At 36.7% G+C, this 13889-nt stretch overlaps 2 protein-coding genes across 3 annotated transcripts; one reads left to right on the top strand and one right to left on the bottom strand.

Moving 5' to 3' along the window:
- Positions 1–2670: 2670 nt before the first annotated feature.
- On the top strand, positions 2671–7046 carry LOC306864515 (tricarboxylate transport protein A, mitochondrial-like). The gene is made up of 9 exons (XM_079408564.1): positions 2671–3031; positions 3577–3684; positions 4366–4465; positions 4544–4682; positions 4905–4989; positions 5301–5405; positions 5508–5623; positions 5741–5814; positions 6191–7046. The coding sequence occupies exons 1-9, from the start codon at positions 2794–2796 to the stop codon at positions 6303–6305; spliced, it is 1080 nt and encodes a 359-aa protein (XP_079264690.1). The 5' UTR covers positions 2671–2793; the 3' UTR covers positions 6306–7046.
- Positions 6484–13883, bottom strand: nle1 (notchless homolog 1). Of its 2 annotated transcripts, none has more exons than XM_079408562.1 (13): positions 13811–13883; positions 13493–13633; positions 12130–12347; positions 11941–12020; positions 11778–11854; positions 11588–11685; positions 10896–11088; positions 10655–10790; positions 9642–9688; positions 9163–9365; positions 8583–8742; positions 7794–7864; positions 6484–7681 (listed from the first exon to the last, which is right to left on the bottom strand). In XM_079408562.1, the coding sequence occupies exons 2-13, from the start codon at positions 13625–13627 to the stop codon at positions 7669–7671; spliced, it is 1431 nt and encodes a 476-aa protein (XP_079264688.1). In that variant the 5' UTR covers positions 13628–13633; positions 13811–13883; the 3' UTR covers positions 6484–7668. The 2 variants fall into 2 exon arrangements, with proteins under 2 accessions (XP_079264688.1, XP_079264689.1); XM_079408563.1 differs by having other exon boundaries at positions 7019–7681; positions 13493–13704.
- Positions 13884–13889: the final 6 nt, after the last annotated feature.

The following is a 13889-nucleotide window of genomic DNA, read 5'->3' as shown; positions in this document are numbered from 1 at the left end:
GAATAATTAACAAGACACAGCTAAACATTGACGAAATCAAATCAATAACCATGACAACAGGAAAAGGAAGCAAACAGAAAGTCCAAACTAACCGAACTGTGACAGACAAACTAAATCCAGAAGAACTGTGGCAACGTCTCCAAGATGCTTCGAGAAACCTACCTGCAAAACCTGAAAAACTGTGCAAGTGTAAATATCAAAAGCTGGAGATGTTGCCACAGTTCTTCTGGATTTAGTCTGTCTCAGTTTCGCCATGTAATCCCAGATGGATTCGATAATGGGTGAGATCAGATCTCTATGTAGAGCATTGGCTGTTGTCAGACTCCTTGTGCATACAAAAGTCTTAGTAGATGATTACAATTAATGGCCAAAGGAATGTTTGGAAATAACGATAATTGGCTTAAAACCATTTTTTGTTGTTTTTGGTGAAAATACTAAAGGCCTAAGACTTTTGCACAGTAAATGTATACAAATGTATACAGACATCTCTTTGCCTAGTATCAGCAATAAGTTAATGTACCAATATTGCAATATGAATTGTACAAAGAATAGTCAACTTAAAGGGTTAGTTCACCCAAAACTGATAATTCTGTCATTAATTACTCACCCTCATGACCTTCGTTCATCTTCGGAAAACACAAATTAAGATATTTTTTAGAAAATCCGATAAAAACATGCACATGCTGTCTACTGAATGTAAACAATGCTGATATTATTGTTTTCTTTGCGTACAAAAAGTATTCTCGTAGCTTCGTAAAATTACGATTGAACCACTGATGTCACATGAACTATTTTACTGATGTCCTTGCTACGTTTCTGGAAATATCTTAATTTGTGTGCCGAAGATGAATGAAAGTCTTATGGGTTTGGAATTACATGAGGGTGAGTAATTAATGACACAATTTTCATTTTTGGGTGAACTAACCCTTTAAATTGATGCAAAATCGATATTGGGAAGTGCCAGATAGATTATCAGGAAAAGGCCAAACAGCTAGAAGTTCTCAACATGTATTATTAAATAACTAACACTGAGCTCAAATGATCCAGTTCCAGTACTACAGCAAGGGTGCAACAGTAAAGTCTCACTCAAATGTGCATTATGGGGACCTATGTTAAATTATCCATTCTGAGGACACCACTGTCTAAATAGGTAAGGTTATCTCTTGGAGTAGGATGAAAAGGATTTCAAAATCCAGGAAAATGCATGGAATTGTGGATGAAACCTTTGAAGATAACTGAAATTGTTCAGTGGGTTTGCGTACATGTGCTTTTTACAACAGGGCTTTCAATAATTACCTTCACGCAAACACTTTGAAGAAAGTCACCTTTAAAATGGGAACTTTAAATTGCCTGACTGGACAAATTAAATTCAAGTCACCTATTCAGTTCCCCTTTCCTTCTTTCTGGTGATTTAAGGTTCCTTTCAGTTGCTAAAATATACTAGTGGAAAAATGTCCTTTCACTTAGAGTGTGGTGCAATCATTGTCATGCTGGTGCTCTTACCTCCAGCCCTGGATCAGCTCTCAATAGGAATATGTGGCCAAGAGGTGGGCTGCGAAACTGGGAAACTGTTGGCAGCATTTGAGGGACAGATCTGTGCTTCATCACTGGAGCCATATTCAGATTCCCCAGTCTTCACAAATTCCAAAGTATTCTTGGACTTCTGCATGGAGCAGCACAGATAACATAGTGCCGTATAAAAACAGTGTCTACATTTGAATACTAAACTGTCTGTGAGTTAGTTTTGCATGTGTGTGTAAATAAAAACATGAAAAAGCTTGTGTGCAATTCACACAGTTACACCCAGCTGTTACCCAACAAACACCTACATTCACACAAAAGACCACTTGTAACCCAAGAACCACATAAGAGGGTATAAACAGGATCTGAAACAGTTACAAATGTATTTCATGTATTAAACAAATGGTCTGTATAAAGAGAGGTTCTCTAATTTTATGAAAATGTTGCTATTCAAAGCTTTCAATTCAACCTTCCTTTCGTGATTGCACAGTTTTCTAGCTAACTAACTAGCTAAATAAACAAACAAACATGTTAACTACAAGCATTAAGAAAACAAATTAAAATACAAATTAGGCTGCAAATTCAAAAAACATTTTTTAAACATTGTTTTTTTAATCACGAGGTTGCAATTTTAACTTAAAGGGACTAGCTATAGTTTGAGATCAAATGTTCGTTTGTAGGATAAACTTGACATAGCCTAAATTAACAAACAAAAAATTGTTTTATTTTAAAATAATAATTTGGATAACAGGTTGAATGGCCGAGCTTGAAAATTTTAGCAATTACAATTTGTAACGCTTTTAAAGTATTCTATACAATGAATATATATTGTTGTACTATTTTATTTTTAATTTAGAAAATCAAGAGTCTTAGACAACAGTTTATCAAACATATCTACATTGGATGTCTTATACAAACCTCAAAAAACTAATTTTAACTTAAACCTTCTCTGATCAAACATTTGTTACTATATTTTTAACAAACCCGCTAGGGTGTGGATGTGGTAAAACAATTGGACCAATTGAATCGGCGAATGTACCTCATTAATATTACACAAGATGAATACCGCAATAAATTAATCAAATGTTTAAAACAGACCAATGACTGAGCTCGCTGCATGACCTCTATATTAATATTCATGAGCTCCTCGCAGCCACGCCTCCGCAGTGGTCTTCCTGTGATTGTGTTGTCTGCGTCTTATTGGGCAGACGCATCTTGCGCGTCGTCACACATTACAGATTTTCACTTCATGCGTAAAATTATTATTAAAACATGTCGTCTTTGTATAAACCGTTTTCTGTTTCGGATGGGCCATGCAAAGATGCGATACTGAGACTAGGATGCACGCCGCTACAGCATCCTGCTGCGCTGACCCGGATTTCCTCCGCTGGCGGGAGCTCGACGCGCACTTTTACCCCAATTCCTAATATTTATCCAGGCCAGAGGAATCTAGCGGCCGCAGCAATCGGAGGGAGAAAAATCACCCATCCGTGGAAGGCAATTCTTGCAGGTAAGTGCCTATTGTGTTTGTGTTAGAAGCACATAAGCGCCAATGTTTTGGTGGATCACGCTCTACCCTATTATGCGCGAGACCACAACAACAGTCATGCGTGATTATGGATCAAATGTCTCCCATTTATAACCCCTCCAGTCTGCCATAACTGTGAAACTCGCTGTCAGTCCATGACCTGCTTGTCTTTGCTTGGTCAACCAAATAGTAGCTTCCAGAAATCTCATGTATGGACTCAGCTGATATTAGTGTAAACAGGGCTGGACGCTTAAAACAGTGTTCTAACACTAACATAAACTATTATAAATGTCAATTTAACTACTTAATCATATTCCAGCATTGTTACTTTAACAACAAACGCTTCTTTGCTTGCTTTGTTCAAACATTTGTGTTAAAAATCCAAGCAGAACAAAAACAAAATGACCTTGTATGAAACTGACTTGTCCTTGGTGCAAGTTAAACAGCTGTATCACATAGATTGCCTCTGATGTCAGTGAATGTAATTTAGACACATTTTATTTACTGATGATATTATTTTTACCCAGGTGGCATTGCAGGAGGCATTGAGATCTGCATCACATTTCCAACAGAGTATGTGAAAACCCAGCTACAATTAGATGAACGAGCAAATCCTCCACGGTATCGAGGCATAGGTGAGGACGATGACTGTTATTAAACCAATAGCTCACCCAATTTTCTCAAAATGTACTCACCTTCAGGCTGTCCAGGAAGTAGATGAGATGATTTCTTTGTCAGAACAGAAATGCAAAAACTCAATCAATCACTAGAAGTTTTAAACTTAAAACCACTGAATCTGGTTAAAATACAGGTCCTGAATGTATGTTATTGCTTTCTCCAGGGAAAAACTCGTCTTGTCCAAATCAGGAGAGAAATAAGCACAGATCAATCACTGTTTACAAATGAAAGCAATTTTAAACATTCAGATGCGAGAAAACAACGACGAACGAACTATTTCATTGGAGGAAGTGTTATTATGGATTATAGACTGATATTTTGGCCAGAAGCATGGATTTGTTTCTTACAAACACGTAGCTTTACACTTCACAAGACATTAATTGATGGACTCTGGAGATGCTTTTATCAGCTGTTTGAACTCTCTCATTCTTACGGCACCCATTCACTGCAGAGGATCCATTGGTGAGCAAGTGATGTGATGCTAAATAGATGAATAAACAAACTCATCTACTTAACTTGAATTAATTTTTCAGTCATTTTTTATTTTGGGTGAACTATATCTTTAACTAAATGAATGTACAAAGTGTGAATGTTGAAAAAAATTTATTAAAATGCGTAACTTGGATTTTTTTGTGCAGGCGACTGTGTTAAGCTGACGGTGCAGGATCATGGGTTGAGAGGTCTATACAGAGGACTTAGTTCACTGCTTTATGGATCCATCCCAAAATCTGCAATACGGTAAGAAACTTTGGTCTTTAAGTGTTTAAGCTTGAATAGTGTCTTTATTGCTGACACTTCATTTCGACATTATTGCAGGTTTGGGACATTTGAGGTTCTTAGTAACCCGATGAGGGACTCCACGGGTCGGCTTGACAATAAGGGAAGTTTGCTGTGTGGGCTTGGAGCGGGAATTGCAGAGGCAGTGTTGGTGGTCTGTCCAATGGAGACAGTCAAGGTAGGACTGTTACTGATTGTTTTAGTTGTACATCAAGATAATACATCACCTTAAAGGGAAAGTTCACCACCAGTTGGTCCCCAATGACTTCCATAGTATGGAGGGAAAAAAAACACTATGCAAGTCATTGGGGACCAGCAACTAAAGGTGAACTATCCCTTTAACTAGTCCTCTGTAATGTATAATCTCACTCAAAATATGTCCTGTTAATATTATTTTAAGGTGAAGTTCATTCATGACCAGTGCTCTCTGAGACCACGCTATAGAGGGTTCTTCCATGGTGTACGGGAAATAATTAGAGATCAAGGTACTAAAATGAAATCACTACAACTTACTTATTCATAGAAACAGTAGGAGATGGACCACTCATAGAAAATTGAATGGAAGTAATAGCATCGATCAACATGTGGGCCACAAAATGAAAAAAAAAAAAAAAATAAACAAAACAAAATTTTGTGAATTATAAAATGAATAAAATACACGATCAAAAATAATAATAAATAACAATTGTTTTTGAAAAAGAAAATATAAAATAAGTCAATAAAAAGCAAAAATATAAAAGAAAAAAAAAAAAATTAAATAATCGTGCCTAATAATATATTTATTCTGTGTTTATAGGTGTCCGAGGGACGTATCAAGGACTGACTGCTACACTTTTGAAGCAGGGTAGCAACCAGGCTATACGCTTTTATGTTATGAACTTGTTGCGCAACTGGTACAAAGGTGAGGATGAGATAACTGTCCTTCATTTAACAGTAATACTTTGAAATTAATTGATTTCAATATTGCTGTCCAACAAAATTATCATCTTGGCTTTTTCTTCAGGCGATGACCCCAGACGTGACATGCATCCGCTAGTTACAGCGTTATTTGGAGCAACAGCCGGGGCAGCAAGTGTTTTTGGGAACACACCACTTGATGTGGTGAAGACTCGAATGCAGGTCAACAGAGACTGAAGCTTATTATTTATTAAATAATTAAGATGAATATATTTATTCATTTTTAAAGAATGTAATTAAATACCACTTGTAGATATATTTTATAATTTTGTTTTTTAGGGTTTGGAGGCTCATCGCTACAAGAGCACGTTAGATTGTGCATTCCAGATTTTGAAGAATGAAGGCCCTCAAGCGTATGTTTTTTTCTTCATAATCATTATTTCCTTTTGGACATCCTTTTGTTTTCTTATGCTTTAAAGGGATAGTTCATCCAAAAATGAAAATTCTGTCATTTACTCACTCTTGAGCTTTTCCAAATCTGTATGAATTTCTAACCAAAGAATTTCTGGTCTCCATTGACTTGCATATTAGTAAAAAAAAGAAAATACTGTGCAAGTCAATGGAGTGCAACAACTGTCTGGTCGCCCACATTCTTCAAAATACCTTTCAACTTGAGAGTGAGTAAATGATGACAGTATTTTCTCGATCACGTGAATTCCTATTGAAATGACTGAAAATTAACTGAACAATGGTAAATCTGACCTCTCCTTTTTTCACTTTGCATCACAGGTTCTACAAAGGCACGGTTCCACGACTGGGCAGAGTGTGTCTAGATGTGGCCATTGTCTTTGTTCTCTACGAGGAGGTTGTAAAGCTACTGAACAACGTCTGGAGAACAGACTGAAAACGGACCAGGGTGCAGAACTGATTGAGACGGACTGAACTATCCAAACACAGTTGGCCACGTCAGTCAAGTCTAAAGATCCAGACTTGAACCGTGACCTCTGGCCTAGAGGATTTAAACCATCCATCTGTGTCTGTATAGTTGAAGCCAGAAGCTTGAGCCACGAGGAGGAACATGTAGCATACAGTGCATTTATTGACGCACAAAAATATTGATACACGAGCGTTTCATCAGTTTGCACTTTGGTAAAATCGTGCAAGTGTCTTCTCTCCACCATGCTTTTATAGAGGTTGTCGTGAGACAGTCTACTTATGTGGCATGAAATGTAATAGCACAACCAAGTACGCAGAAATATCAATGTAATGCACATGTTCTTTTGTCCTAGTTTACATGTGCAGCTCTGAAAATTTGCTTTTCTAAGTCAAATGTATCGTGATGTCTCAAAACTGGTAGAGGCTCAGACGATCGTGATACTCGATATAAAACTTGCATGTTGCGTGCAATCATGAAGACCAGGGCATTCAAGCTTGATTGTATAAAAACCATAAAACATGTAAATGGAAGCTTTTTTTTTTTTTTTAGTTGCGCAATTTGTTAAGCTTCTTTGTTGTTAACGCGAGCATTTCCCACAAAGGTTGCTTATTCTGTACTAGCTACGCTACTTTTGTGTTCGTGTCTGATATGTAAGCAGTGCTTCTTCACAACCAATTCAACACAGATTCAATAAACCCAAATCGGTTCAGTTTCCTGTCCCTGTGACCTTATTGAGTAGACAATATTGATCAATCGAACCAAACTCTTTCATTTCCATCCTAAGACTCTTCACGTCATATATCTGCTGTGCGATAACAACAAACTGCTTTTGATGCTCTACAGTTGTTCATTCAAGATAAGAAAGTCACACAACACGGGCCCCAAAAAAATCCTTTTACTGCTTGTTAAATGAGAAAACGTCTCTGCTGACGTAGTACGGTCCACTGTGACGACGCTGGTTATCTCTCGGCGCTGGAACAGACCCAGTTAATGCCGCCTGTATCGCAGCATTAGGGATTAAGTTAATTACAAAGAGTGTGTGTGAGAAAGATTACACAGATTAGACTGGGTCAGTTCGCCTGCACTTCCACAGGGCAATTACTCATTTGAGTGGGGCAAAAAAGGCAGCGTTTTATCTTCCCGCTATCTGGCCCAACATCATCAGAGAGCATTATATGTCAGCTATTGTGATGCTGTCGAATCGGTTTCATTGGATAAATAGGCTAAGGCTTAATGCTCCGACACTGCTGTCCACCATGCTGTGGGGTGATGATTCCAGACGCCTGATTGGCTGTTGCATGTAGAGCCAGGGTCCTCTGGTTTCTCCAGGTTACTTCCTCCATCTAAAGGGGAACAGAAGAGAAGACATGCCAGGTGTTCCTACTAGGTGGCGTGGCACACCGCATTGTGCGTGTGTGGAAATAAATAATCTGAACAGGATGCAGGGTCACTTACATTCTTAAACACTTGTCTTTTCCACCGCTGGCCACTCTCTGTCCATCCGGACTCCAGTCAACTGCAAAAACCTGAGCAATGAAAGAAAACTATATTAGCGGTGCTTATCCAGGCAAAAACCAATGCTGTGCTGTTACTAATGTATTTAGAGTGTTTTTAGAGGCGGTTGCTTAGTGGCCTGTTAAAAGTCAACTGTAAATGTGGCAAGTTACTGGTTAACACACACACACACGTGTAATATATATATATATATATATATATATATATATATATATATATATATATATACACACACACACACACACAATTCCCTTGTATGTTGAGGTTTTAAATCCTAATATTTAAAAAAAAAAAGTCATTTTAAAATGTATGTAGGTCAGTGTTGTTATTGTTCACTAAAACTAATGGTTAAAAAACAAATGATTTTTTTTTATTTTACAATCATTTTAGAAGCGTTACCATTGTAACTAACCAAAATAGAAAAAGATGTTATACATTTCTACAAAATAGAAACAAATAAAACCTATAAAGAAACAACAATAAAACGCCAAAAGCCCATAACAAAAACATTTAAACTTAAACTGAAATTCAAATCAAAGCCAATATAAAAGTATTCATTTTAAATGGAAAAATTACATTTAAAAAAATAATAAAATAAAAATGTTGCCTTAAAATCATATAGAAATGCTACTAAAATAACTGATGTAGGTGTACTGAAAAAGTCAAGTCATTCTAAAGCTCTGGCACTCGTGACTCCAGCCTCTGAACTAAATCCATTCAGTGTCTCACCTCATCAGCGTGGCCAGGCAGATCTGCGTTCAGTTTGCCCTTCTTGATGTCCCACACCTTCAGAGTGCTGTCACTACTGCCACTGACTAACAGACGGCTGTCTGCCGACCACGCGACCTGGTACACTGGCCCCACATGACCGCGAAGTGAGGTCAGGTACCTGGAAAAACAACAAAAAAAAGCACCATTTCAAAACAATTTCACGAACTCAGAGAAATCATATTGATGCGTTTGACGTTATATTTAAAGAGACTCTCTGGATTGTTACTATGAGCAGACAAGCAAAATATGCCAGAGCTGGTGGGATTTGAGTGCCCTCTAGTGTACCCTGCTGGAAGTACACTCTGGGTCTGTGTCACTATGAATCCATTTAATAATAAATACAAACACTAATGTAGAATTAATGTAGAATCTGGGTATTCATAGCATATAGAATATTTGCATACTATGCACACACTTTACATACTATATACTAATATTAATACAGAAATATAGCATTGCTAATATATAATAGAAAAATGGTAGTATGCTATTCTGAACATAACCAAATCAATTAAGGATGCGTGACCATCCTGCTTACTTTCCCGTCTTTCCATCCCAGATCTTTATAGACTTATCAAAGGAAGCGCTGGCGATCAGCCGTGTGTCCGGTGAGAACAGCACCTCATTGACCAGCGCTTGGTGACCTGTCAAACGGGCCACTGGTTTCTTCTCCTCTGCTGGGTTCCATAAGAACATTGTGAAATCATCTGATCCTGACACCAGCCTCTCATGACCTTCACCCTTAAGACCAAATGTTCAGGTTTATACATAAATTTGTTCTCTTACAGGTCCATACTGTCTATAGCAGGGTTCCTCAAATCTTTCCCTGGAGGGCCAATCTGCTGCAGAGTTTAGCTCCAACCCTGATCAAACTCACCTACCTGTGATTTTCTAATGATCTTGATTGTTGAAGACTCTGATTAGCATGCTCAGGTGTGTTTGATTAGGGTTAGAGCTAAACTCTGAAGGAGTGGGTCAGATTTGAGGATCCCTGCTCTATAGACTGGTCTCACTCACTCTGATACTGTTGTAGCGCTTCAAAGCCTTTTCTTTGATCTCTTCCACTGTGGAAAGCAGAAACATATTTATAAAATGGTCCATATTACATCTACTACAGTTCACAAGTTTGGGGCCAGTAAGGTGTATGCATGTACTGCATATATATATATATATATATATTAAAGAAATTAATATTTATTCAGCAAGGATGATCAAAAGAGAGAGTAAATGCAAAGTCTATTGAGCTTTCTATTCATCAAAGAATCCTGAAAAAAATATTTAGGTTTTCTAAAAAACTATTAAGCAGGACAACCGCTTTCTATGGAAGTTTGTTTCCACCACTTTTTATCTCATAATTCAGAGTTTTTTTGGAGCAATTCTGAATTGATAATTCTCTGAATTCTGCATTTATAATTCAGTTGTTACCACAGAGTTTTCCTTGCAATTTTGAGTTCATATCTTACAATTCTTACATTTTTTCCTTACAGAAAAAAAGTCTGAATTGTGAAATTAAATTTCATTTATGTTTTTTAGTTTTTTTGACCAGTGGCGGAAAACAAGCTTCCATAGTTTTCAACATTAATAATAATAATAAGAAAAGTTTATTGAAAAACAAATCAACATATTGGAATGATTTCTAAAGGATTATTATTGTAAGATATACACTCAAAATAGCATAAAAACAGAAGTGTGAGGTAAAAAGGTCATAATTATTTTTACTTTTTTATTCTGTGGTGGAAACAAAAAAATAAAAAAATTGACAATTCTGAAGACAATTCTGACTTTATATCTCACAAATCTGACACTGAAGACTGGAGTAATGATGCTGAAAATTCAGCTTTGCATCACAGGAATAAGTTATATAGTAAAATATATTGAAAAAAAAGTCATTTTAAATAGCAATTATATAAATCACAATATTACTGTTTTAACAGTATTTTTGGTCAAATAAATGCAGCCTTAGCAACCCCAAACCTTTGAACAGTAGTGTAGTGTATAATAATTAATCAACTGCAGGTGTTGAAGCATACATGATCCAGTGAGATCCTGAGGGTTTATGGTTGCAGTAGCAGGCTCAAACGCTCCTGTGCGCAGAACATAGTCGGTGCTGAGGGCCAGCGTGTTGACCCAGTGAGCATGACCTTGCAGTGTACGACATTGAACCCCCTACAGCACAGACCAGAAGAGATATTCACACCATCATTCAGTCAAACACCCTAGTAAAGATAGTTTCAATTTATATTTAATCCATCAAGAGTGGACTCAGCTTACATCTTTAGCTCTCCAGACTTTAATGGTTCTGTCCTGAGATGAGGTGTACAAGAGACCATCACCTCCCCATTTTACACACGTCACAGACTGTGTGTGTCCAGTCAGGATCTTATCACAGCGGCCCAAAACCGTATCCCAGATCCGAATCGAACAGTCTTTACTGGTGCTAGCCAAATATCGACACTCTGGGTTCCTGTGATGGAGCGAAAATTGCTGATTAATCGTCATGTTCTTTTATTATTTTATTATGCTCAGAATTATAATTGAATTAAAGGTAACACTTTTTAACAAGGTTCCATTAGTTAAGAAACTAACAATGAAAAATAATTCTAAAAGCATTTATTTATCAGTTGACATTATTTAATTGCTGTTTATTAACTAACATTACAAAAGATTAAAAAATACTGTAATATATTCATTGTTCATTGTTAGTTAATTTTAGTTACTGCATTAACTAACAATAACTAAATGGACATTATTGACTTTGTGTTACCTAATTAAACAATTATTAAATAATAGACATTATAATTTTATTAATTATCATAAAATTATAATAAAATAAAATAAACAATTTATTTGAATTTATAATAAATTTGATCATGAATTCATTGTAGAGCTAAAATGAACACATGCAAATTAACAGATATAAAACAATTTGATTACAAGAACACATTTTTTTTTTTTTTACTCACAGGTGAAGTGGTTCCCAGCACAGCCAGGTGATCCACTTCATATGTCCCGTCAAGGGCTTTCCAATCTGACTTCCTGTGATCGGATCCCACAAAAAGATCTGCAAAGATCACAGGAGATATAAAACAATATGTTACAATATGTCTTGTACACTGGAATATCAGTGACTTATAATAAACGTGATATGCTCACCTGACTGTTTTTGCATCCTGATGCTAGTTTCTTGCCATCTGGAGACCAGGCAATGGACAAAACCCAATGTGTGTGTCCTTATAAAACATGATGGACAAAATGTCAGATGCATGGTTTAACTTACAGATGCCCTGTATTTTATATCATTGAGTGAAAAACTGACCCCTAGCAGTGTGGTGTGGCGTTTCTGTGCTCAGATCCCAAAACCTCACGGTCGTGTCCCCAGATCCACTGGCAAGATATCTGAGTAACATCCCCAAAAGCTTTATTTGAATGCATGCAGCCTAATTTGTTATATATTTATCTGTATTCATATAAATTAACATGTAATGTCCCTGTTTAATCTACTTACTTTCCTGTAGGGCTAAAAGCCACAGAGATGACGGCCTCTGTGTGGCCCTCCAAAGAGCTGGTGCACCGAGCCACGGCCCGCACACGAAACACGGCCTGCGGCTGGTACACAACCGGCAGCACCTGCTCAGTCTCCAGGCCCAACGTCTGCACACAGGAGCCCAAGGACGACACCACCTCTGCATCCTTCACGAAGAACAGGAACGGCACAGGCTCCTCCTGCAAACAGACAAAAAGATCATGGTTATGAAACAATACAATCTGCAGTAAATCATAACCTGCATCATTCATTCAACGTAATGTAATTAAACGTTATTGAACAAGGTTTGCTGATGTAATGGGTAACTGACAAATAACGAGGTCATTCGTTTTTTTCAACATCAAGACTATAGGTTGAAATGTGGAAGATGTGGAAATGGGAAAAAATGGGAAATTGTATATTTTATGTGCTGGTCATCATTTCTTTTGTGCTTTTCACCGCTTTAAACATTTTTAAGTTTTTTGCAATTCACAAATTAGTCCTAAGAAACTATATTCGAAGTAACCAATACATTATTACATAAAATAATATATTATGTAATAAAACCTAATTAAAAGTACAGTATTGCATTTTTTTTTACAAAGTATAATACACAAAATTAGAAAAAAATAGGTGTTTTAGATATAGTATGTCACACTGCTGTCACATCATGTCAACTACCCATATCCAGTATATATATATATATATATATATATATATATATGAACAACAAAAAAGTGATGTTGTACTTTACAGATTGCAATAAACTAAGTATATATTACCGTTTGGGGTCAGTGAGATGTTTTGAGAATGTATTACTTTTATTTAGAACAGGTGTATTATGTACATCAAAATTGACAGTAAAGACATTTACAATGTTGCCAAAGATTTCGATTTCAGATAAATGCAATCTGAAAGTCCTGAAAAAATGTATCACAACTGTTTCCATCATTGATAATAATACGAAAGGTTTATTGAGCACCAAATCAAAATATCAGAATGATTTTTCAAGGATCATGTGACACTAAAGACTGGTGTAATGATGTTGAAAAATTATGTTTTTCTATTACAGGAATAAATTACACTTAAGGATTATATTCAAATAGAAAACAGTAATTTTAAATTGTAATATTATTTCACAATATTACTGTTTTCATGATCAAATAAATGCAGCCTTGGTGAGCAAAACAATAAAAACCTTTTGAACGGTAAGTTAGATATATGCATTACGTATCTCTAATACAGTGTTTCAGATCTATAATAAAAGTAGGGTTCAAGAAGAACAGCTCATATGTAAGTTACCATACTCCAATACATTATGGGCTCTCCAGTCCACCAATCCTACCTTCTGTAAGAGTGCGTTACAGACCAGCTGCAGTTTATCCGGACTGATGTCCAGCTGCACATCGAAGGGGGATCCCAGCACCTCACCGCTCTCATCCTGGAGCTGGATCAACACGCGCTCCGTGTCCACGCTCATCTTTCTCTTCAAACGAGAAACGCATTGAACTATACACTACCAGCACGTGAGACACGAGAGTGCAGAACAAACTATTTCTGTAATCAAATTTCTGTCAGTAAGACGTTATAAATCAAATAAACAAACAAGAATTCCATATCTATACAGAATACGAGAATGCTCACAAAGTAAAAACAGAAATACCTGTCGTTATTGATCACCGCACACTCCACGCGCGAGCAACGTAATGTATTTTGGACGCACGCAATCTGCGTGTGCGTGA

Source organism: Barbus barbus (genome assembly GCF_936440315.1).
Source record: "Barbus barbus genome assembly, chromosome: 45".
Lineage (NCBI taxonomy): Eukaryota > Metazoa > Chordata > Actinopteri > Cypriniformes > Cyprinidae > Barbus > Barbus barbus.
This window is presented reverse-complemented; position numbering and strand designations above follow the sequence as displayed.